The following is an 11,640-nucleotide window of genomic DNA, read 5'->3' on the forward strand; positions in this document are numbered from 1 at the left end:
TTGAGCTTGCTGTCGCAATACAGAGTAAGCGGGAAAGACAGGGAAAGAGATAAGATATATTAATTTATTGTAAGTGATTGAAATTCCTCCAAACCAGCTATATATTTCCTTTTCCTGCTTCAATTCAATCAAGACTCATACGCAACATGCTCTACCCCAAACGAACATACATTTACATCACGTTGTTATTGTTGTGTACTGTAATTGCTCTTCCTGTGTTCATGTTTTGCTTTATCCATGTATTGACTGGAAGTCATGAGGCGGCACCAGGAACCAGACATCTGAGAGATAACACAACGTGACCCGAAGGCCTAATCAGACACTAACAGTACCATAAGGTCTATAGAGTACAACAGAGACTCTCAGTACCATAGACCGGCATTAACCTGTCTAGACACTGATCAGTCATTAAACTATGTGTGGGGTCAGCCACTGATGATGACTACTGATGTAATCATGTTTATCAATTCCTGTCAATGGCCTGTTATCATGCTTCCTCCTGCCTATAAGAGTTCCTGTGATATTACAACTAAAAGAGGGAGAGAGAGAGAGAGAGAGAGAGAGAGAGAGAGAGAGAGAGAGAGAGAGAGAGAGAGAGAGAGCGAGAGAGAATGTTGTGATGTCACTGCAGCCCCCTCATATCCAGTACACAAAGAGGCAGGGGATCATCATAGCCAGCATACCGACTCTGCTACACAGACTACTCTACTGCTCACTAACACAGACTCAGACACACACAGACTCAGACACACACACACACGTCACCCAGATACAGTCAGTCACAGTGTAACTCACACCAGGACCAGGCTTGCTAATTTTTCAGGCTGGGCAGTCACAGTAAGTAAAGTACGCTTGATTTCTCAGGGTTTCTCCTCCTCTCTACTTTCTTCTCCTTATAACTCGCTCGCTTTTCTTTCTCTTACTTTCTCGTTCTTGTCTGAGTTCATCCGACTCTCACAACCCCTCTCTGTCAGTTATAGTAAAACAGGCTCTGTTTGGAAACTCAACAAAATAAATAATTCTCCCTTAGTATGCAACACACATCTTCTTTCTCTCTCCATTCTGTCCTTTTGCCTCTGCTCTGGCATTCTCAATATGTGAACAGTGACGATGGTAAACCCTAAATGTATTTGCATGCTGGCATAGATTCAAAACTCCCCGCTTTGTGTTTCTGTGTGTCTTTCTGCCATGGGTCAGTGTGTTACAGGCATCTGTTCCTGTTAGTCTCTAGTTACACCAGTGCATGTCTTTATGTTGTGTATCAATGTTGTTATAATGAGGTTATAACAATGTTTTAATCACTGTAAGATTAGATTCCTGCAGTGATTTATTTAGTGGTATTCCATATATGATAGTAATTGTTGTTGCAACTGTTCTGTCTCCACTGATGTCCTGTGACTGTGTGAATGTACAATACGTGTTTGTTGGTAGTTTGGTGGTCTGGCCCTCTGTGTTGAGACATATACAAGGAGACTTATTGATCATTATCTCATTCCCTTGCTGATCATGTTTTAAAAACAATATGAGTATAAGTAAGGTAAGAGGGTAGGTGACCATGAGCCTTAGGAGGGGGGATACATAGATCTGGTTATCTCTCTGTCTCTTTTGTCTTGGTCATGAGAGATAGCTGGTTATCTCTCTGTCTCTTCTGTCTTGGTCATGAGAGATAGCTGGTTATCGCTCTGTCTCTTCTGTCTTGGTCATGAGAGATAGCTGGTTATCGCTCTGTCTCTTCTGTCTTGGTCATGAGAGATAGCTGGTTATCGCTCTGTCTCTTCTGTCTTGGTCATGAGAGATAGCTGGTTATCGCTCTGTCTCTTCTGTCTTGGTCATGAGAGATAGCTGGTTATCGCTCTGTCTCTTCTGTCTTGGTCATGAGAGATAGCTGGTTATCGCTCTGTCTCTTCTGTCTTGGTCATGAGAGATAGCTGGTTATCGCTCTGTCTCTTCTGTCTTGGTCATGAGAGATAGCTGGTTATCGCTCTGTCTCTTCTGTCTTGGTCATGAGAGATGCAAAGTCTCTTCCACCCCTTTTCTCTCTCTGTTTCTGTGTTTCCCTCTCTTTCTCTTCCTGTCTCTAAAAAAGTATAAACAGTGCCAGCATACTCTCTTTTTTTCTCCCTCCCTCTCTAAATCAAAAGGATGGAAATAATGTCAGGTTCATGTGTGTCTCTCTCTCTATTGACATGAAATGCCATTCTGTCACCCAGCTGGGTTGTTCTCTGGTCTCTGTTTACCTTCAAATGTTTAAAAGCAGTAGGGCAGCTCTCTGTGAGGGGGTAGTAGAGGGAGTGGACACGCATTTACTCACATACACACACACACACACACACACACACAAATACACACACACACACACACACAAAAACCAACAATTATGTTGGTGGACAGCCAAAGAGGGAAAAGCTGTGAAGAAAGGCAAACGATGTAATCATATATATATATACTCTCTACTGCTCTAGAGTACCAGCAAGGAATCAGTGACCATCCACCCTCCCAGCAGAAGCCATATAATATTACTGAGGGAACGTCTGAGAAGTTGCAAGAGAACTCTTCAGCATTTTGGAATTTGGACTGTACCAGATCCACCAGACGTTGAGATTTAAAGCCCTCTGTTGAACCAGGCCGGAAACAGCATTTTAGACAGTCCCAACAGCACCAGAGGAAGGAGGTTAATCTAGGATCAGACAGTATGCTGGCTCAGATCCTACAGGAGATGTGGGTGGACCCAGAGGTTCTGGAGGCCCTGAGTGAAAACCAGAAGAGAATCTTGTTCCTGAAGATGAGAGAGGAGCAGGTCAGACGCTGGAAAGAGAGGGAGGAGAAGGACGAGAGAGAGAGGAGAACCAGGGAACACGCCAGGTCTAAGAAAGGTACAGCATAATACACACACACACACACACACACACGCACACACACACGCACACACGCACGCACACACACACACACACCGGTGCTAGTGAGTACAGAATAAATGCAGGTAATTTACTGTAAACTAGAGTATACTTCAGCACAAGCCCCTGTGTTAGGGTAAGAGGAGTTAGGAGTGTCTATTTTATCATTTAGGATTTCCTTTCCCTGGGTGGTCACACCCACCTCTGCCCCCCTCTGATTCCTCTCCTTTCTCTGTCTCCTCTCCTCTCTCTGCCTCCTCTCCTCTCTCTACCTCCTCTCCTCTCTCTACCACCTCTCCTCTCTCTGACTCCTCTCCTCTATCTACCTCCTCTCCTCTCTCTGCCTCCTCTCCTCTCTCTGCTTCCTCTCCTCTGCCTGCACAGAATGATCTGTCCTCAGATTCAACACACCAAAGGGCCTAAAGTGTAGGCCAGGGAGAGAGGAAAACCTTTCAAATATAGAAAGAGAGAGAGGGAACAGGAGGGAGGAATGAAAGATGTGGAGGTAGGGGGAGAGAAAGGGAGATCGGAAGTATGAGGGGGAAAGAGTGAGGACAGGAATAGAAAGAGGCAGAGAGAGAGAGACAGGAAGAGAAAGAGGCAGGGAGAGAGAGACAGGAAGAGAGAAACAGGGAGAGAGAGACAGGGAGAGAGAGACAGGGAGAGAGAGACAGTGAGAGAGAGACAGGGAGAGAGAGACAGGAAGAGAGAGACAGGGAGAGAGAGACAGGAAGTGAGAGACAGGAAGAGAGAGACAGGGAGAGAGAGACAGGGAAAGAGAGACAGGGAGAGAGAAACGAGGAGAGAAAGAGACAGGGAGAGAGAGAAGGGGAGAGAGAGACAGGGAGAGAGAGACAGGAAGAGAAAGAGACAGGGAGAGAGAGACAGGGAGAGAGAAACAGGGAGAGAGAGACAGGGAGAGAGAGACAGGAAGAGAAAGAGACAGGGAGAGAGAGAGACAAGAAGAGAAAGAGACAGGGAGAGAAAGACAGGGAGAGAAAGACAGGGAGAGAAAGAGACAGGAAGAGAAAGAGACAGGGAGAGAGAGACAGGAAGAGAAAGAGAAAGGGAGAGAGAGAGACAGGAAGAGAAAGAAACAGGAAGAGAAAGAGACAGGGAGAGAGAGACAGGAAGAGAAAGAGACAGGGAGAGATAGAGACAGGAAGAGAAAGAGACAGGGAGAGAAAGAGACAGGGAGAGAGAGGCAGGGAGAGAGAGACAGGGAGAGAGAGACAGGGAGAGAAAGAGACAGGGAGAGAGAGACAGGAAGAGAAAGAGACAGGGAGAGAGAGACAGGAAGAGAAAGAGACAGGAAGAGAAAGAGACAGGAAGAGAGAGAGACAGGAAGAGAAACAGACAGGAAGAGAAAGAGGCAGGAAGAGAAAGAGACAGGAAGAGAAAGAGGCAGGGAGAGAGAGACAGGAAGAGAAAGAGACAGAAAGAGAGAGAGACAGGAAGAGAAAGAGGCAGGGAGAGAGAGACAGGAAGAGAGAGACAGGAAGAGAGAGACAGGAAGAGAGAGACAGGGAGAGAGAGACAGGAAGAGAAAGAGACAGAAAGAGAGAGAGACAGGAAGAGAAAGAGGCAGGGAGAGAGAGACAGGAAGAGAAAGAGACAGAAAGAGAGAGAGACAGGAAGAGAGAGGCGGGGAGAGAGAGACAGGAAGAGAAAGCGACAGAAAGAGAGAGAGACAGGGAGAGAAAGAGGCAGGGAGAGAAAGAGACCTGGAGAGAGAAAGAGGCAATGAGTAATTGAGCATGCTTGAGCACCCACTCCACTATTCTGAGAAACACAACCCTGAAACCACACTCTTATCTACAGAGAAAGGCCTTCAGATCAGGCCTAGTTCCACCACTCTCACTAACCCAAATCTCTCTCTTTTCCATTCTATCCCCCTCTCTGTCTCTCTTTTACCCATTCTATTCCTCTCTCCCCCTGTCCCTTTCTCTATCTGATAGGATATAGAATATAGAATCTCCATTGGTACTAATAGAACAGTATAGTGTAGTACCCAGCCCTCTTATCAGAGCTCTATAATCAGAAACACAGCGGCAGCGATTAATTCATTCCACATGCCTGCCTGCCCGGCAGATTGAATAGGAGTGAATAGAATTGAGTAAGCCCTGTGGTTTGGTGAGGCTCGCTGCTTTTAGCCCTGAATATCTCGTTACCACTACGTCTTTCCAATCTGTGCTCTGTGTCACCTGAGTGTGTGTGTGTGTGTGTGTGTGTGTGTGTGTGTGTGTGTGTGTGTGTGTGTGTGTGTGTGTGTGTGTGCGTGTGCGCGTGTGTGCGTGTGCGCGTGTGTGCGTGTCATCTTAGTAGCAGAAGGTCAGGCCAGGTCATCTCTTAACACCTGGTGTCAAACTGACCAGCAGAACAGAGTGTTGAGCATCAAACACTTCACCATTCTTCTCACAGGCCCCATGGCCCAGAAAGACTCTCCTTATGTAAGATAGTAAGTAGGCAACACAGTACAACTCCTAAATGTCACACATGCACGAGCAGATATACGTACGCGCACACATATAGGGAAGGATGCAGGCGCGCACACACAGCTTGTGGTCCATCCTGTAAGCTTAAAAAATCCATCACATATTTCCAAGATGATTTGCTTCCACACCTTTTCTTGCAATTGTGCTCTTCCCTTATTACATAGGCTTATTTTCAATTATCTGAACTGAAATTAATGAATTGAAATGGGCCATTTTTTTCAAATTTAGGCTAGTAGCCTGTTCATGTGTATCATGTTCATTTCACTGTAATGGTGACCTGGCTGTAACTAGAGACTAGAGGTTGTAACTAGAGACAGGTTGAATCCCACTTATGACACCAATTAGCACAGGTCTAAGGTCAGATCGGAGTGATTACCGGAAGGTGAAGACCATAGTGTGTCAGTAAGGGGGTTTTCACACTTTTTTTTATTTGTTTGAATTATGTCATCTATAGGCTGAGAGCTTCACACACTGATTATTCGATTGTGGGCTTTGAATAGTGTGAGAAGACAATAGGGTACCAAATCAATGCTAGCTCTTTAAATAGTGTGAGAAGACAATAGGGTACCAAATCAATGCTAGCTCTTTGAATAGTGTGAGAAGACAATAGGGTACCAAATCAATGCTAGCTCTTTAAATAGTGTGAGAAGACAATAGGGTACCAAATCAATGCTAGCTCTTTGAATAGTGTGAGAAGACAATAGGGTACCAAATCAATGCTAGCTCTTTAAATAGTGTGAGAAGACAATAGGGTACCAAATCAATGCTAGCTCTTTGAATAGTGTGAGAAGACAATAGGGTACCAAATCAATGCTAGCTCTTTAAATAGTGTGAGAAGACAATAGGGTACCAAATCAATGCTAGCTCTTTGAATAGTGTGAGAAGACAATAGGGTACCAAATCAATGCTAGCTCTTTAAATAGTGTGAGAAGACAATAGGGTACCAAATCAATGCTAGCTCTTTGAATAGTGTGAGAAGACAATAGGGTACCAAATCAATGCTAGCTCTTTAAATAGTGTGAGAAGACAATAGGGTACCAAATCAATGCTAGCTCTTTGAATAGTGTGAGAAGACAATAGGGTACCAAATCAATGCTAGCTCTTTAAATAGTGTGAGAAGACAATAGGGTACCAAATCAATGCTAGCTCTTTGAATAGTGTGAGAAGACAATAGGGTACCAAATCAATGCTAGCTCTTTAAATAGTGTGAGAAGACAATAGGGTACCAAATCAATGCTAGCTCTTTAAATAGTGTGAGAAGACAATAGGGTACCAAATCAATGCTAGCTCTTAAAGGGGGTACAATCTTCAATTACATCGTTATTAAATCTGCAGTTATTCTTCAGCTATTTATTTTGTTACCAATAATATTTACATGTTAATATTATCTTTTGTTTATAATAATGATGTCTAATAACTACATGCAATCTATTAGCTTCCGATAAGACAGAATGGCTTGTCTTGTACCCAGAGTGCATTGAGTAAATGTTGGAAAAAGATCTTGGTTCCTTTCTAAACATAGCAATGTGAATGCAAAGAGAACTCAGACCACAAAATAGGTAAACAGTGAACTGGCAAAAGAGTTGAGTCCTCATTCCAAGGAGAGGACAGTGTGAATACAAAGACAACTGAGTTCTCTTGCTTTTTTTAATTTTTACCTCAGAGTTCACTTTAAAGAGGACTGAGATTGGGTTCTTTTAAAGAGGACTATATGTGAAAACACCCTAAGGCAGTGTTTGTGTAGATCCTATACACTGGACAATAGATAAAACTAGGCTACTGCAGACGTCAGTGATGTGTTTGTTCACTGATAAGACAACAGCACCATCTGCTGGGCTGGAACCAGTACGACAACCAGACTCCATGATGAACTCTGACAATGGATCTAAAATACTGATAGGTTTGAAGAGTTACCTTCTATTGTATTATCTGTGATAATTACACAGTGTGACATTCAATGTGTCTGTGTGTTTCTTTGTCTCCTCAGGTCACAGTAAGAGCGTGCGTTGGCTGTTGGGTCGTGATGGGGATGTGAGTGTGAGCGTGATCGGAGAGGTGGATGAATTTAGATCCTCCAAACTCCTCCAGACCCTTCGTACCAACACCAGACTACAGAGTACAGAAATTAACAACCTAGTGGTTGATATCCATACTGTGTCTCTACTGACAGACAGAGAGAACCACCAAACCAGCTCACAATCAGCCATACTGATGCAACTCAGCGTAAGTGTGTGTGTGTGTGTGTGTTTGTGTGTGTGTGTGTGTGTGTGTGTGTGTGTGTGTGTGTGTGTGTGTGTGTGTGTGTGTGTGTGTGTGTGTGTGTGTGTGTGTGTGTGTGCGTTTGCGTTTGCATGAGACACAGAAAGAGAGGGAAAGAGAAAGATATCAGCTCTACCATACAGGATGTAGCTCACCATTCTTCTTCTATTTCCAGGAAGACTCAGACGGGTCTAAGGACTCTGAGGAGGACCAGTACACAGGCAGTGCTGAGGTCGACCCAAAGGACACCAGGGAGGACAGCATCGACAGTGTGTCAGGCTACAGCACAGATGACCTAAAGGACTGGGGCCTCTGCTACAGACCCCACTGCAGCAACATCAGCCTCTGTCTCCAACCCCAGCTGTCAGCCAGACAAAAGGCCTGCCCACAGAGCAGAAGAGGTGAGAGAGAAAGAGCGATAGAGAGAGAGTGTTTTTTGTGTGTGCATGAGTGCGTGTGTATGACATACTCTACACTCGATTCAAGCTCATTGACTTAACATATATTTGTACAATCCTTTCCCTCTCTATCTCTCTAGTGGTGGTCAGTCATGAAGAGGAGAGCCCAGCATTTGGTGGTCGGGTGGCCCAGCTCAGGAGAGCATTTGCCACGTCCTCTCCCACCACCATGCCCCCTGTGGCCACCAAACCCTTTCACCTGTAGCTAGCAGCCAAACCTCAGGTAACACCAGGGTCACCTCCAGTCAACCAACCACACAGAAGAGGTACTGCCCACTTGACGGGCTCATATGAATACCAGGTACAAGTGACCTACGGACAGACACTCACCTGAGGAACGGTGCTGAGAAATATGAGCTCCAAACTTAGCCGAGTTAAAGGTGGACATGCACGGCTGAGTGGGAGGAATGCTTGGCGCTGGTATTCTGGTGAAACGGCTCCCTTTAAAGGTTCCTGGAGACTGCATGGTAGTCATACAGTTCTACCTCTCCTGGAAGCTAAATACACAAGAGATTTGGACATGGCTAACACAAGAGCTATTTCTACATATGTACAAGAGGTTTGGACATGGCTAACACAAGAGCTATTTCTACATATGTACAAGAGGTTTGTATCTCATTTGTACATGGGGTTGGAGGAAAAGATTTAGCTTCAAGTTTCTTATCATGAATTATGTAAAAAAAAGAAAAACCCCAGCTGTAATAAGGGGCGTGGTATGTTTGGGCTATAGGTCAAACCATCCTGTCATGTTTTTAGTTGCCTGGTCTTTTGCTTTGTTAGTTGTTGTTATCTAACGGTCTAACCTCGTAGATTTTCTGGTCATATTCTGTTTTGAATATTTGCGCTCTAACTACATTTGTTTGAGGAGGTTATTTCAATATTGTGTGTGAAATATGCTTGTGCAATGCACAAATTAATTTGACCTGTTGTCTTCTAATTCAGCTGAATAAAAATGTGGAAGAAATGTGTGAGGGTGTTTAAGATAGAGAGAGAGAGAGAGAGGATTAATAAAGAGAGAGAGAGGATTAATAAAGGGGGAGAGGATTAATAAAGAGAGAGAGAGAGAGGATTAATAAAGAGAGAGAGGATTAATAAAGAGGGAGAGGATTAATAAAGAGAGAGAGGATTAATAAAGAGAGAGAGGATTAATAAAGAGAGAGAGAGAGGATTGATAGCGATAGGATTAATAAAGAGAGAGAGAGGATTAATAGAGGGAGAGGATTAATAAAGAGGGAGAGGATTAATAAAGAGGGAGAGAGAATTAATAAAGAGGGAGAGAGGATTAATAGAGGGAGAGGATTAATAGAGGGAGAGGGTTAATAAAGAGAGAGAGAGAGGATTAATAAAGAGAGAGAGAGAGGATTAATAAAGAGAGAGAGAGGATTAATAAAGAGGGAGAGGATTAATACAGAGAGAGAGGGGATTAATAAAGAGAGAGAGAGAGAGGGGATTAATAAAGAGGGAGAGGATTAAAAAAGAGAGAGAGAATTAATAAAGAGAGGGAGAGGATTAATAAAGAGAGAGAGAATTAATAAAGAGAGGGAGAGGGTTAATAAAGAGAGAGAGAGAGAGGATTAATAAAGAGGGAGAGAGAATTAATAAAGAGGGAGAGAGGATTAATAGAGGGAGAGAGGATTAATAAAGAGGGAGAAGATTAATAAAGAGAGAGAGTATTAATAAACAGGGAGAGGATTAATAAAGAGGGAGAGAGGATTAATAGAGGGAGAGGTTTAATAAAGAGGGAGATGATTAATAAAGAGAGAGAGAGAGTATTAATAAACAGGGAGAGGATTAATAAAGAGAGAGAGAGGATTAATAAAGAGAGAGAGGATTAATAAATAGAGAGAGAGGATTAATAAAGACAGAGAGAGGATTAATAAAGAGAGAGAGAGAGGATTAATAAAGAGAGAGAGGCTTAATAAAGAGAGAGAGGATTAATAAAGAGAGAGAGGATTACTAAAGAGAGAGAGGATTAATAAAGAGGGAGAGTATTAATATAAAGAGATAATTAATAAAGAGAGAGAGAGGATTAATAAAGAGAGAGAGAGAGGATTAATAAAGAGGGAGAGGATTAATATAGAGAGATAATTAATAAAGAGAGAGAGAGGATTAATAAAGAGAGAGAGGATTAATAAAGAGAGAGAGAGAGGATGAATAAAGAGAGGGAGGATTAATAAAGAGAGAGAGATGATTAATAAAGAGAGAGAGAGGATTAATAAAGAGAGGGAGGATTAATAAAGAGAGAGAGATGATTAATAAAGAGAGAGAGGATTAATAAAGAGAGAGAGAGGATTAATAAAGAGAGAGAGAGGATTAATAAAGAGAGGGAGGATTAATAAAGAGAGAGAGGATTAATAAAGAGAGAGAGAGGATTAATAAAGAGAGAGAGTATTAATATAGAGAGATAATTAATAAAGAGAGAGACAGGATTAATAAAGAGAGAGAGAGAGGATTAATAAAGAGGGAGAGGCTTAATATAGAGAGATAATTAATAAAGAGAGAGAGAGGATTAATAAAGAGAGAGATGATTAATAAAGAGAGAGAGAGAGGATTAATAGAGAGGATTAATAAAGAGAGAGAGAGAGGATTAATAGAGAGGATTAATAAAGAGAGAGAGAGAGGATTAATAAAGAGAGAGATGATTAATAAAGAGAGAGAGAGAGGATTCATAAAGAGAGAGAGGATTAATAAAGAGAGATAGAGAGGATTAATAAAGAGGGAAATGATTAATATAGAGAGAGATAATTAATAAAGAGAGAGAGGATTAATAAAGAGAGAGAGAGGATTAATAAAGAGAGAGAGAGGATTAATAAAGAGAGATAGAGAGGATTAATAAAGAGAGCGAGAGGATTAATAAAGAGAGACAGAGGATTAATAGAGAGAGGTTTAATAAAGAGGGAGAGGATTAATATAGAGAGATATAATTAATAAAGAGAGAGAGAGGATTAATAAAGAGAGAGAGGATTAATAAATAGAGAGAGAGGATTAATAAAGAGAGAGAGAGAGAGGATTAATAAAGAGAGAGAGAGAGGATTCATAAAGAGAGAGAGGATTAATAAAGAGAGAGAGGATTAATAAAGAGAGAGAGGATTAATAAAGAGAGAGAGAGAGGATTAATAGAGAGGATTAATAAAGAGAGAGAGAGGATTAATAAAGAGAGAGAGGATTAATAAAGAGAGATAGAGAGGATTAATAAAGAGGGAGATGATTAATATAGAGAGAGATAATTAATAAAGAGAGAGAGGATTAATAAAGAGAGAGAGAGGATTAATAAAGAGAGAGAGGATTAATAAAGAGAGCGAGAGGATTAATAAAGAGAGAGAGGTTTAATAAAGAGAGAGAGAGGATTAATAAAGAGAGACAGAGAGGATTAATAAAGAGAGAGAGAGAATTAATAAAGAGGGAGAGGTTTAATAAAGAGAGAGAGAGGATTAATAAAGAGAGAGAGAGGATTAATAAAGAGAGAGTGGATTAACAAAGAGAGAGAGGGGATAAATAAAGAGAGAGAGGATTAATAAAGAGAGAGAGGATTAA

At 42.0% G+C, this 11,640-nt stretch overlaps 1 protein-coding gene across 2 annotated transcripts; it reads left to right on the forward strand.

The window, feature by feature from the left end:
• The first annotated feature begins 517 nt into the window (after positions 1-517).
• Positions 518-9,070, forward strand: LOC110504673 (uncharacterized). 2 transcript variants are annotated; one of them, XM_021583446.3, is made up of 5 exons: positions 518-837; positions 2,463-2,873; positions 7,377-7,612; positions 7,824-8,049; positions 8,187-9,070. In XM_021583446.3, the coding sequence occupies exons 2-5, from the start codon at positions 2,693-2,695 to the stop codon at positions 8,309-8,311; spliced, it is 768 nt and encodes a 255-aa protein (XP_021439121.3). In that variant the 5' UTR covers positions 518-837; positions 2,463-2,692; the 3' UTR covers positions 8,312-9,070. The 2 variants fall into 2 exon arrangements, with proteins under 2 accessions (XP_021439121.3, XP_090076389.1); XM_090220263.1 differs by having other exon boundaries at positions 550-846.
• Positions 9,071-11,640: the final 2,570 nt, after the last annotated feature.

This window comes from Oncorhynchus mykiss, chromosome 25, assembly GCF_057628025.1.
Source record: "Oncorhynchus mykiss isolate SJ-2025 chromosome 25, ASM5762802v1, whole genome shotgun sequence".
Classification (NCBI taxonomy): domain Eukaryota; kingdom Metazoa; phylum Chordata; class Actinopteri; order Salmoniformes; family Salmonidae; genus Oncorhynchus; species Oncorhynchus mykiss.

Bases quoted from the DNA above. Each gene is read 5' to 3' on its own strand.
- LOC110504673 (XM_021583446.3), top strand. From the start codon at position 2,693: ATGCTGGCTCAGATCCTACAGGAGATGTGGGTGGACCCAGAGGTTCTG. The intron at 2,874-7,376 runs GTACAGCATAAT...TTGTCTCCTCAG, and splicing joins ACACGCCAGGTCTAAGAAAG to GTCACAGTAAGAGCGTGCGT. The intron at 8,050-8,186 runs GTGAGAGAGAAA...CTATCTCTCTAG, and splicing joins CTGCCCACAGAGCAGAAGAG to TGGTGGTCAGTCATGAAGAG.